The sequence below is a fragment of the Platalea leucorodia genome (assembly GCF_965183815.1).
Source record: "Platalea leucorodia genome assembly, chromosome: 4".
In the NCBI taxonomy this organism is placed as follows: Eukaryota; Metazoa; Chordata; class Aves; order Pelecaniformes; family Threskiornithidae; genus Platalea; species Platalea leucorodia.
In genome coordinates, this window is record NC_138826.1 from 23,284,751 (window position 1) to 23,297,730 (window position 12,980).

The 12,980-nt window shown below is 36.0% G+C and overlaps 1 protein-coding gene across 2 annotated transcripts in view; it reads left to right on the plus strand.

Annotated features, from left to right (window-relative positions):
- Window positions 1-12,980, plus strand: part of TM9SF3 (transmembrane 9 superfamily member 3) — a gene marked incomplete at its 5' end in the record, with an annotated part of 52,677 nt that overhangs the window by 17,417 nt on the left and 22,280 nt on the right. For both annotated transcript variants that reach the window (XR_014228059.1, XM_082310727.1), the window contains 6 exons: window positions 377-499; window positions 5,026-5,186; window positions 7,974-8,051; window positions 9,002-9,133; window positions 9,656-9,822; window positions 12,430-12,524. Coding sequence is in view for 1 of the 2 variants with exons in the window: in XM_082310727.1 (XP_082166853.1) it covers window positions 377-499; window positions 5,026-5,186; window positions 7,974-8,051; window positions 9,002-9,133; window positions 9,656-9,822; window positions 12,430-12,524 (756 nt within the window). The remainder of the gene's footprint in view (window positions 1-376; window positions 500-5,025; window positions 5,187-7,973; window positions 8,052-9,001; window positions 9,134-9,655; window positions 9,823-12,429; window positions 12,525-12,980) is intronic.

The window sequence follows — 12,980 nt, forward strand, 5'->3', positions numbered from 1 at the left end:
ATAATATCGTATGTAGATTCAGGTATTTGTTAATACTTTCATACCTCTTTTTAAAGAGGTCTCATGAAATATCCAGGTAAAGCTTCCATCAGCAAATGGATCTTCATGTAGTGTGGGTGAAGTAGCAAAAGGATACTTTGAAACCTTTCCTTATACAGTCTGCGGGAAGCTTCTGCACCTGGAAGGGTAGAATTACAAATCCAATCATGTAATTGCTGTAATGGTTCCTTTTTAAACGTCCTTTTTTGTTACCTACTTGAGGATAGCCAGGAAGGGTTAAAGACTCCAGCAATTTCCATCCTTCCATTTGCTTGGTTTGCCTTCACTTTGAGCCATCTCATTAATAAATCATTAACTGTGCTTTAATTTTTTGCAGACGATGTAATGCAGGCTACTTACTGTGAAATTGACTTGGACAAAGGCAGAAGAGATGCATTTGTGTATGCTATCAAAAATCACTATTGGTACCAGATGTATATTGATGACTTGCCGATATGGGGTGAGTGATATTATGCATAAACAACTTGATTACAACTACAGGAGTCCTGTGCTAGTGGGTTTCATGGAGTAATTTAATGACTAAGCTTCATTACAAGAATCTCACAAGTATGTAGAACTTATGTAACCAAATAATACAAATAAGTTGAAGGATTATTGCATTGAAAGAACAGTTGGATGGCTTATACTAGTGAACTACAAAAACAATGAAAAGCTCTTTTGTTTCCCAAGCACTGATGTAATAATACCAAGTTCTTAGGGTTCAGTTCTTTTAAATGTTCAAATAAGTGGTAATTAGATAGGTCAGATATAAGATCCATGTTAATGTGTTCATGAATAACAATTTTTGTAAAACTCTTTCAATGTTTTAGCTTTATTTTGCTGGTTCTTGTGTTTATTAATAATGCAAGAGTTGTTTGATTTACTTTTATGGTAATTAAGTGGATTTTAAACAGTTTTGCATGTGCAGTCTGTGGTTATATGAAGTAGTTTTATTTGTTCTTAAACAGTTCTTAGAATTGCTCTTGCTGAGTGTTATTAATCTGGGCTTAGATGTACTTGTGTCTTGAATCAAAATTTGTGTCTCCTTATTGCCATTGTTTCCTAAGCTCTCTGTTTTTGTCACTCCCTTGTAACCTGTGATCACATACCTAGTAAAGAGTGCTCTGCAGATTGCATTTTGCACTGATAGCAATCAGCCAAACTCCCCAAGCCCTAATCTCCCTGTTGTAGATGTAAACTGAAGGGAAAGGAAAAGCACCACAAAATACTTTGCTAAGGTAAGGTCTTTGTTGCCTGTGTTCTGAGAAAGAGGTAAAAAAAGGCCAAAATAAACAGAACTCCACAACACCTACAAAAGTACATTTCAAGCCACATGACAGAAGTTCATTGATAGATAGTATGCTGAATAATGTTACCCATCATTCATTCATTCTGCCAGAGGCTGGTTTTTTAGCTCTTTCTTATAATTTTAATTGTTTTTAGAAAGTAGCTAGCTGTTGAAACATGAACCCCAGCCAGAAATGTTAGTGTTTTATTTATTTATTATTTATCTGTTAGTCAGGAAGGCTCTTGCATTTTTTCATGTATCTGTTTGTAAGAGATAACATTATAATGCCTGACAGGAGAAGTACTCATATATTCCCTTAATTCTTTTCAGCTGATTTGCTTAGTGTGTGTAACAGCTCTGCGGCAGGGCTTGGAGTAGGCCCTAATTAATCTGTGTGGCCTTTACTATTCTTTTTGCACAATTGCTGGTAGGCTTTTTAAAACCATCCATGAGTGACAGTTGTTGCTACAATATTTTTTTATGCTTTTGGCCTTTCAGCAAAAGATCAAGGAATGATTTTCCTAGACTAGCGGCAGCTGTGTGGGCTTTAGGCTGTCCAAGGATGATGGATGCTAAGCTGACTTCTTTGGAATCCTGTGTGGCTAGTGAGTCTTCGAGACTCTTTTTTAGGACTGATTTTTCTGATCTTATTTGGGATTTTTTTTTCTCAGCTCAAATACTGAAGAACAAATATACTTACTACATCTTCTACACACTGACTAAATTTTGTGCTCTCAGCTGAAAAATCTGTTTTACTATGATTCGAGTGTTTTTAATGTTATTCAGCAGTAGGCTTTGTATGCACAAGAAGTCATTCCTAATGCTACAGCTAACAAACATGCAGAATATAGGTATCGTCTTTGTATGACATTAAGAAGCTGGTTTTGATAGTTGTTTGGAACCAGGACCTCAAGTTGTGAAAATTAATAGATGACTGCAGCATCGTAAGTACTGGTGATATTATGCAAGGATATAATCTGACATCAGGTGTGAAAGGAAGCGGTGCCGAAGATTTTGGTCTATGTCTCCTGAGGGCTAGGTAAAACTAGCAGGACTGCAGATTGGTCAGTCAATATTAGCCTGGCTTTTATTCCAAAAAATTAATTGGTTCTTGATGGGAGGCTGAGAAAGGACTGGGTGCACCTGAACTGATCAGAAGTGTTTATCTGCAGGTCAGAACAAGTCTTTCTGACCTTTGGCTTCCAAGTACAGTTTAGAAAACTGTGAATATAGCTTATCTGCATAAATTCTCGTTTTGATGGGTCTCTGTTCAGCAATAGGAATATTCCAGACTGAGTGCTGCCTAAAACTTAAAGCTCTGAGACTTGCTGCTCACTGAACAGTTTTTATTATAAATATTTCTGTTATGAATATGGCATGAGTGATACTGTACACATGGCTCCTCCAGCTTGTTGGTGTCTTCGACTGTGTTGTATAGACTTGCGTAGTACCACATAATGTGGTGGCAGAGATACTAAGAAAACTAGTATCTTTTGCTTGATTGAGTGTCATTGCATAGTTGTTAATTTCAGTAACTGTAATGAAAAACATTAGGACTACTTAAAATACATGGGAGTGAGAACTTTAGTAATTATGATGGCATCTCTGAAATACTGTGAATACTGAGAAGTTTTTTTTGTTTTATTAAGATAGTGTCCAGAACTGGTTACCTTCAGCTTGCATTAAAAATATCTTGTCCTGAAGTGGCTTTTTTGTTACTATGTGAAGGCTATCATGTTGATCCACTTCATTTGGATTACCTTTCCTGAGAACCCTACTAGCCAGCATGTGTTGTATGTACTGTGTCACCCAATCCACTATTTTTTTCATTGTTGATTTGTGTCTTGTAGCCGGATTAAACCAAAATTTTGTTCCCTAAATGTAAATGGCTAGAGGTGGGGTTTTTTTTGGTGCTAACAAGAGAAAGTAAATATTCTCTGAAGAGTTTAAAAGAAAAGGATTCAGATGGTACTAATGTTTGCTGAGAATTCTAGGCAACTTCTGTTTAATTCTGTTCTTAAAGCAGACCACTCACTTCTCTGGGCTTATCCAGATGGATTTGTGGCACACCTCCTGTCTCCTGGCAAACTTTAGTTAAGTTCATGTTTTATGTTCTTCGTGGTTTTCCACCTTGGCAAGGCTTACTGATGTCAAAGTCATATGCACAACCGTTAATATTTGAAATTCTCCTTAGGAAGTTCTCAAAATATCCAGTAAGGAGTACTCTATTTTCAGTAAAGACTAGGCATAAAATAACTTTTCTTAACTGCTGATAACTAAAGGTAATGACTTCAAACTGCTGTTTGAGGGCTTTGGAAGGTTTACACTTTTTTTTCTGGCCTGAAAAAGGGAGCCAGATATTTTTAAGTGCATTCAGGTAAAATGATTCCATTTTCTATTTTTTCCTGAATTGCTGCCCCACAGTGAGGTGGCTAGGCTTGACTGTCTTTGTTTCAGGACATCTGCCAAAGTATACGGAGCACTGTGTTAGTTCACTCCTTCAGGTAGTGATTGATCAGAATGTCCTTTAAGTAGTTTAGAGGTCTGTATTGTTACGGGTTTGGATACTACCATGGGAACAGATGGTATGCCAGGTGCTAGGCTGTATGGCATAGGCACAAACTGGCACGTTTCATGTGGATGGCATATACAAGGCAATCCTGACGGATGAGCATGAGTAAAAAACATGACAGAAAAATCCCACCTTGACAATTAAAAGCACAGGTAATGCACACGTGCCATTCCTTCATATACCTGCTGCTTCATGATAACCTGTTCCATATCCTTCACCTACTTGTTCTCCCACTCCCCCCCACCTTTGTATATCTTGAGTGCTGCTTTTATTGTGGCTTTCCATCTTGTGTACAATCTTTGATAGGATGGTCTTGACATTAAAGATGACGCTTGTAGCCTGTGGACTTGGTGACTGCTAGACTTGACTTCTTTTTTTTCCCCCCAGCATAGTACATTCTCTGGAATTTTTCTGTAGTAGATTAGATATTTTGCAGTAACTTACTGAAAAGTAAGAACTTAATCATGGCTAATATTGAGTTCAGTTGAGTTCTTATGCTCCGGGAGCATCTCAGCAGCTTTCTATGTTGGAGGTAAAAAAAATCTTCAAGTAAATGATAACTTTCTGAATTTTTCAGTGAAAGTAACAGAGAGAGTAGTCAAAAGCTATCATTCTTGGCAAGCATTGGAAGCTTGTGTGCAAATAAGAGCATAAAGTATGTTTTGGGGAGTCAACTAATGAGGAATGCAGAATGAAAGTAAAATTTTTAAGAGGAAGAAAAAGGAGTGAAGTGATAGATGGGAGAAGGGAAAATAAAGAGGTCTTGGTTAAGTTCTGTTCACAGAAATTAAATCTGTATTCAGCTAGTTGTTTATCTGGTAAGAATTCCAAATAAAACTAGAGGAACTGTTGTTGTGTCTTCTGTTTCTTCTGCAGTGTTTGTAGCTGCATGCTTTTTTCTTTTAATGCCATTACAAACTGCTTCTTGGAGATACCTGTGGATTGAAGGTGTAATCCAGGTATTACGGTTGAAAAGAAAAGCATAAGGTCTGCTGTGTTCTCTTTACTGTAGTTATGTTGCTTTTTTAGCTGGCAAAACTTTTGTAATGCGTATTTTTAAAAAAATAATTACAGAATATTTGAAAAGCATACCTGTAATAGATGCTTACACTTGTTTCCTATGCAGGTATTGTTGGAGAAGCAGATGAAAATGGAGAAGATTATTATCTTTGGACTTACAAAAAACTTGAAATCGGTTACAATGGAAATAGAATTGTAGATGTCAATCTGACTAGTGAAGGAAAGGTGAAATTGGTACCAAACACAAAAATCCAGATGTCATATTCAGTAAGTAATTTGGTGATGCATCTGTAATAAATTCTACATGGTGAAATAGCTCAAAAATAGATACTTGTATACCTACAACTATGTATTGATACATCAGGCTATATTAGAGGAAGATGCATCTTCAGTCCTTCAAATTTTTTTCTTCATTACTGAAAAACCTTGATGGGTTTGTTAAGAATGATGATTTTTGAAACACTTCAAAGAACCTGAAACTTCTATAATCTGCAGAAAAGTGTTTTGGTGGGAAAAGATGTCCCAAAAGGTATGGAGACTAGAAGTATAGAGGACTTCCCAGTAGGTACACATTTTCTTAAGGTTTGGAGCTCTGACATTTGCATTGTAGATTTGAACTGGATTCTGAGCTAGGACCAAAACCCACTGTAAACCTTCATACTTTGCAAGCAGTTAGTATCAAAGCTTATTTTGTTTTTGCAATTCCAGTAGAAATTTGTCTTATTTATATAACCGTATTAGTAAGGTTTTCTCTAAGCTCTCTGCTATTATATTAAATTGCTATGATAAAAGGTAATGAATAAACAGTTTGCTGATCTGAGATAACAATTTATTTCAGTTTCCCTCCTTATTTATTTGATGTTACTTAAATCTGTAATGGTTCACTTCTCATGTTCACCACATTTGTATACTGAAGCTAGTTCTTAATAATACATTGCTTTTCTACAATGTGTTAGCAGTAGGTGTCAGCATAAGATTTTATTTCAGGGGATATTCTTACCACTATTACATTTGTATTGTGCTGAATAACTTCTACAGTTTGAAGTGCAGATAATTGGTTTTTATATGTGCTTTCTAGAATTATGTTTACACTACTCTCCCTATTTCTACTGCAAAATTGGTGATAGAAATACTGAAATTCCACCAGCATTATGAAGTCCTTGCTCTGTGAATTTTGAGGTGGACAGCACTGAGTAGCTGCCAGTAAGGAAAGTAACATTAGATGTTCCCTTAAAATACTTTTAGTGTACAGAACTCAAGACTTACCTATCCAATTCTGTTGGCACCATTGGGCAATTGCTGGCCTGGGGGGTGTGTGGTGGTTAATTCACAGGTTGTCTCCATGGATTTGTTCTTAAGCAGTGCTTCTTAGTGGCAGATGCTCTAATGAGAAGTGTATCTGCTTAAAACATTGTTGAAAACTGTTAATCTTTTGAGCTACTAATCTTGAACAAGGTTGTAATTTGAACTGAAGAACATCAATATCATACCTCAAAGTGAGTAATACTTGAGTCTTGGGTTTTTTAATCTATTTTAGGACTGTGGTGAGTGATAGGGATATTCAATCTACATTTGTATGCTTTCTTCTGTATTGAATAAGAGAACAGCTGTGGAAAGGATAGTTCCTTATGTATTTTAAAAAGATATGCTCAAGGGGGCTGCATTTGTTTCAAGATGACTAAAAATCCTGATATGTCCTAATCTTGGCATGCTTTTGAAAAAAATTTAGTGTAGATTTGTGTTTAATTTCTGAAATTGCATTTAAAAGTTAAAATGAAAAAAATTTTGCAAAAATTCTGAAAAATACTTTGTGCTACCATATTAGCACCATGTAGTTCATTAGTACAATTAAATCTTCCAAATCCAAAGCAGTGCTCTGTGCAGCTAGTGGAGTAACTGATAGCAGTAATATGCTGCTACCCTGTGATAGTATGGCCATAAATGCATACTTTTCTAGCTGGTTTCAGAGTTATTTATTGTCAATTGAAGTGTTAGATTGCAGAATCCTGGGGTCTTACAGATTTTAGATTGCAGCTTTTAAAATTTTAATGTCTGTCCTTTAGGGTCCAGCTTGATCCCTTTTATCCAGTTCCCTTCCAGCCAGCTTGTATCTCAGTTTATGCCTTTTTCTTTCCTATTGGCATCTGCTTTAAAGCTGCTCTTATATCTTCTCATTTCCCTCACTTCTGCTAGACTGCATCTTTTTTCTTGGGCACTGTACTCGGAGAATTTAGGTACAGATGATTTCACTGAACACCAGTCTCAGTACATGGCAGAAAAACGGCTGCCGTTGGGGGAGCAGAAGTAGAGGGCGTTGTCATTGCTCGATGAACACTAGTAATGTTCTCCACAAGCCTCTCTTCATACAACGCAGCACATGGAAATGTTGAGAAAAGGGAGTGTGCTGTCAGCAAAAAAAAAAAAAAAAAAAAAAAAAAAATCTTTGGAAAAATTCCACTACTTTCTAGCACATCATTCTTGAACATATTTAAACATGCTTTCTTTCTGTAAGCTTTGTTCTGAAATCTTGGGCAAATTTTGGATGATTTTTCAAAGGTATTCCCTCATTGTTTTGTGAGTATCTACTGTGGGGGAAGAAAACATCATCATTGAACTATTCATTTGACAAAACTGAAAAATAGGGTCATTTGATGGACTTTGGTTATGGCACCTTCAGTATGAATATCTTTATGAGCTCCTTCTATAATCATGAAAAGGGTTTGTTGTATTTGACAACTAGAAGTTTGCATCTTTGGTTAGTCTCGCAGAGATAGTAAGAGCTGAAGCACTGCAAGACTGATTCTTCCTTGTTCTTAAACATAAGCATAGACAAGATTAGATCCCTGAGGCAAGGTGGCTGATGTTCATTCTATGTCTGACCTGTGGATATCAGCCTTTAAGAACATCAGTCCATTGTTTTTGCCAAAACTTAGATTCATGTTGAAGAAAACATCTGAAGTGGATGACTTTTAAAACGTGTTTGGGGTTTCTGCATGTGAGTATAGCTGAACATATTATAATGAGCTTTTCAAGTGTAAATTTTTCTCTCTTTAGGTGAAATGGAAGAAATCAGATGTGAAGTTTGAAGACCGATTTGACAAGTATCTTGACCCATCTTTCTTTCAGCACAGAGTATGTATTGTTCTAAGACAACCTTAACAAAATATCCCTTCAAAATGGTTGCTTTAGTTCAGAAGATGTCACGGAATTTTTGGATGACGTCTTTGAATTTTTGGATGTCCCAGATGAAACAGGCAGGTCTAGGACTTACAGGTTTTAGGTGATAGTTCTGTTGCTCAAATAGGATGGCTTCAGTTTTTTAGAGTGCTTCAGTAAATGTGCAGGCAAGCTTCAAGCCTGCAGCAAATACAAGGCAGTTCAAGAAAATATATTCACGTGATCGGAAGCAATGAAGTTTCAGGGACACAACTGTACGACTTGTAAGCTGAATAACTGCAATTGTCATATATACATTTTTTACTAAGGTAAGTGCAAAGCAAAAAGCATTAGCCTAAACCAGTTGGCGATATCAGTTGTGATGGTTTAAACCCATGGTTGTAATCTCCTTCAGGCTAGTATACTGAGCTATACTAGTTTCTGAAATTAGAGGTTTTGGATTATGTTTGGAGCTCAGTGAAAACAAGAAGATGTGCTTGTCAGATGCATAATAATGTTGCTGCACATTTTGGTCCTGTGCGAAGTAATGGTTCCTTTGGCTTTTTGACTGTGAGTGTCTCTTTTACTACTTAAACTTCTTCTCTAGGAAGGCAGCAGTACATCGCGTTGCCTTGCCTTTACCAATGGAGCACGCACAGCCAGTTCTTCGAACTTTGCTGGTGCTTAACTAAGCTGTGATAACTTCGTCATGAGCAAGCTTGACTGTTGAAAAGCTTTATGTATGCTGTTTCACAGGCCAGTTTTAGTGGGACTTTCTACAAATGGAGTGTTACTTACAATATGGGTTTATTGTTACTTAGCTAGGGCTGACAAGCTGTCCTGCTAGGCAACCATTTTTCCTTATTGGAACAAATTTGAAACACATTTACAGTTCTAAACCTTAGGGATGTGTTTTCTTTTTGTAGATTCACTGGTTTTCAATTTTCAATTCTTTTATGATGGTGATCTTTCTGGTTGGCCTAGTGTCTATGATATTAATGAGAACTTTGCGAAAAGATTATGCAAGATACAGCAAGGAGGAAGAAATGGATGATATGGTAAGATCTGCATTCATGCTTTTTTAATTTTTTTTTTTTTAAGGCTCATTGTTTTCTCTTTGTACATTCATTGTGCTAGCAGCTCTGAATGGCTTTCTTCACTTGGACAGAAAACTGCCTTGTGTGTGTCTTGAAAGCGTTACTGGTTTTCTTTATAACATGCTCCTAGGTTGCAACCCAGAATTCTGTCTGTAGTCACTGTGTTAATGTTCATATCCGCACTTAGGTTAAACAAGGTCCATTCTGAGTGTGCAATAGAAGCCTGTGTATACTCCTAAGCACTTCAGAGGATTTTAGGGACAGGGAGGGAATCTGGTAGATTTTACTGCATCATCAGGTAGTAGTTTTTGTTGTCTTCATAAGCATCTGAAAAGTAAACTTTTCTCCTAGATTTGATACATTCAGGAGAGAAGACGTACTTGAAGTTGCTTTAATAAATGAAACCTTTAATTTATGCCTAGCTTATGTGTTTGTCATTAATTGTTATGACTAGACTTACAATTTTTTTGTTGTTGTTCCTAGGACAGAGATCTAGGTGATGAGTACGGGTGGAAGCAGGTCCATGGAGATGTTTTTAGACCATCCAGTCATCCTCTAATATTTTCATCGCTTATTGGTTCTGGTTGTCAAATTTTTGCTGTCTCTCTTATAGTCATTGTTGTTGCAATGATAGAAGATTTATACACAGAGTAAGTATAATTGTGCCATGCCTTCTGCATATAAATGCTTAAATATACAAAATAATTACAAAAATGAATGTTCTAACTGGCCTGGAAAAAAGTGTTTGAGACTCTCTAGTCATTAGATCAGATGTAGTATTCAGAAGGGCTCTTTCAAGTTGTAATGAAACTTTGTCCTACCCTTATCATGTGAGTTGATCTCCTTTAGTTTTACTTTTTTAATGCTTGCTTTTACATGATTTATTATGAAACTAGTTTGTTGTTCTGCAGCATCACGGGTAATTCTGTGGGAAATAAATGTTAAAAGGTACATATTTCACTCTTGGTTTCATCTGGAGTGACAAGATATTACTATATTTTTTATCTTGTTTTCCCTGCTGTGTCCTGTAAAGACTGAAGCAGGAGTGTGCTGTGTTGTGAATAGTCCTATTTACTGCTGACAATGCATTAAGCCAGTCCACAAATCTTCTCAGGAATGGAGATTTAATTTCTTAAGTTCTGTCGAACAGATACTGCTCAGCCTGTGTTGCATGTAAAACCTCCAGCAATAGGTGGGCTGTGGTCCTGACTGGAGAGAATTCATTTAAAACAAACAAATAGTACTCTGGTTTCAGTTGAACACACCACTTATGGTTCACCTAGTTCTCTTCCTTTACCTTTCACTGGTTTGAGATTTTCTGGTGTCCTGGATGAACTTAATCTGTTTCTGCAGTGATAGTATTTTGGATACTGGGGAGAATTTTTTTTTTTAAACAAGTGCTTTGTTTTAAGCAATGACTAAAATATCAAATCTCTATTCTGTTTTGCCTTGAATATCACTTGTAACTATTGATTTTAACAAGTTGTAATACTTCTAACGTGCCACTAGAGAGAACTCTTGGTTTTGATTTTAGCTGCCTTTTAAAAAGCCACTCTGTAGTACCAGTACCATGGCATATTTTCATTTTTATATGGTGTTATTCCCCCTGTGTGCCTTATGGTTACATTTCTGGATAGACTTACATACACATTTTTAATTGTACAGCATGTCAGCCCTTTAAGGGAGGGAATTAAACCATTTCAGAATGTTTGTGCACTGTAGGGATGCTGTAAGTTAGTAATGGCAATTGTAAAATGTGTCAGAACGGTAATTTTTAAAAATATATGTGCACTTAGTCTTTTATTGCAATAGGCCTTTATATCACTTTCAAAGTGAATTTAATTCTGGGTCTGTAACAGAACAATTGACCAAATCTGGTGCAGAGAATTCTTATGTTTAGGAAAACAGTGATGTGAGTGAAAAAGGCTGTAAACCAGAATTATGAGAATTATTGCCTGTCAGTATTCTTCAGGTCTGTTAAAACTCTTAAGGATCATGCAGCTGATGCCAACTAAAAGTCTCTCAGTGAAATTTGGTCGTGTCAGCTATTCATTTATTTATACAGGTTTGTGTTTTGAGAAGCTTTTCCATTAGAATATTTGAAACACAAGTGAATAAGCTTGAGAATAGGAAATTTTTGATACAATTTTAGATGAACATCTGCTGGTCATTTTACAGGTAGCCTGGATTTACATGTGTCACTTCAAACTATGCATGGTCTTCTGGGGTTTTGCATGTGTATATGAATTGGCTTAAGTTAGGAGAAGTGTTAGAATTGGTTTCTGTCTAACCAGTAGCTTTCTAAAATGGAATTATTGCTTACTTTTTTTAAGAAGCAAATGTTAGCATAACACTCCTTTAGTGTGTGTGACCAGCAGGTATATTTGCTCAGTTCAGTCCATGCAGTCATGGAAGCTGGTTGTACTAAGGATTACTGCTTTGAGTAGGGCAGGCATCCAGTAATGGTTCATCAAAAGCCAAGATGCCAGTAGTCTAGAATCTCTCAGAACAACTAATTTGAAGACAGTATAGGAACTGGCTGAAAACCTTCTACTGCTTTTCGCTATCGAAGAGTAGCAGAGGGACATGGGGAAACAGCTCTATTCATGAATAACATTTATATCTTGCTATTCTTAGACATGATTTTTTAAAAATATATTTGGAGATGGCTTTTGTGATTTAAAATTATTAGCTTTGCCTGTAAAATTTCAGAAAAATTATGCCAAAATGAGTACTCCAACATTTAATGAGGTGATAATTTAAAAATTACTAAACTCTTCTGACTGGACTACTTCATGCTGATTTGTGGCTTCATTATAGTATTTATAGTTTCTAAATCAGGTCTTCTAATTTTCTGTAAGATGATCACTTTCGATATTACAAGTTAATTTCTGAAGGGTGGCAGAAACATCATTCACAATCTTAGCATATTTTTGTTAATGCTGGCCTTTATATTAAGCAAAGAGTACCTTTTATCTGCAAAAGTTGAATGTTACACTTAGTGTATGTCACGTAAACAGTCCAGTTCTTTATACACAAGGTACACACATCCAATTGAATTAGAATTGTCCAGAAGCTTTGGATACAAACAGTTCTCATTCTTAGGCAGATTTTACAATTTAAGCGGTTTTAAATTTTTACATTACCTAAAAATACAAAATAACCGCTTCTATTAAATGTACATATTTTACTGTAATCTTTTGCTCTAATACTGTTTGTTTTTCTATTTCATTTACCAAAAAAATCACTTCTTGTAGGAGAGGATCAATGCTTAGTACAGCTATATTTGTTTATGCTGCAACATCGCCAGTAAATGGATATTTTGGAGGAAGCCTTTATGCTAGACAAGGAGGTAAATTGTTTTCATGTTTCAGCATTTTCATTACATTGTTAAATGGAGAAGTTGTTATTTTCTGATTTGCACCAATATAGAAGTGTCCTTGTGGAGTTAGGTCATTCAGTTGGAATCCATTAAATTCTTAATAAACAGAAAATGTTTTGAGTATATTTAACTTTCATATTATTTCCTATTCAGTATTGGCTGCATTTTCTAACTAAAGATAGCTGAAGTCTTTGGTTAATTTAAAAGTAATAGGAGCTAAAGAACTGTTAACAGTTGTATCTTATTAATGGATTGTTATACTCTTGTATATAATCGTTTCGCTCATGACATCTAGAGTATAATAGTCTCCCCCTTTTCTGTAACATGCTGTTAAACAGCTCATGTCATCTTTTCCAGATGACTCCTACATAGCCCTCCTCTGTAGGTACCAAGAGGACTATGTTTACTAACACAGAAAGAATGGGT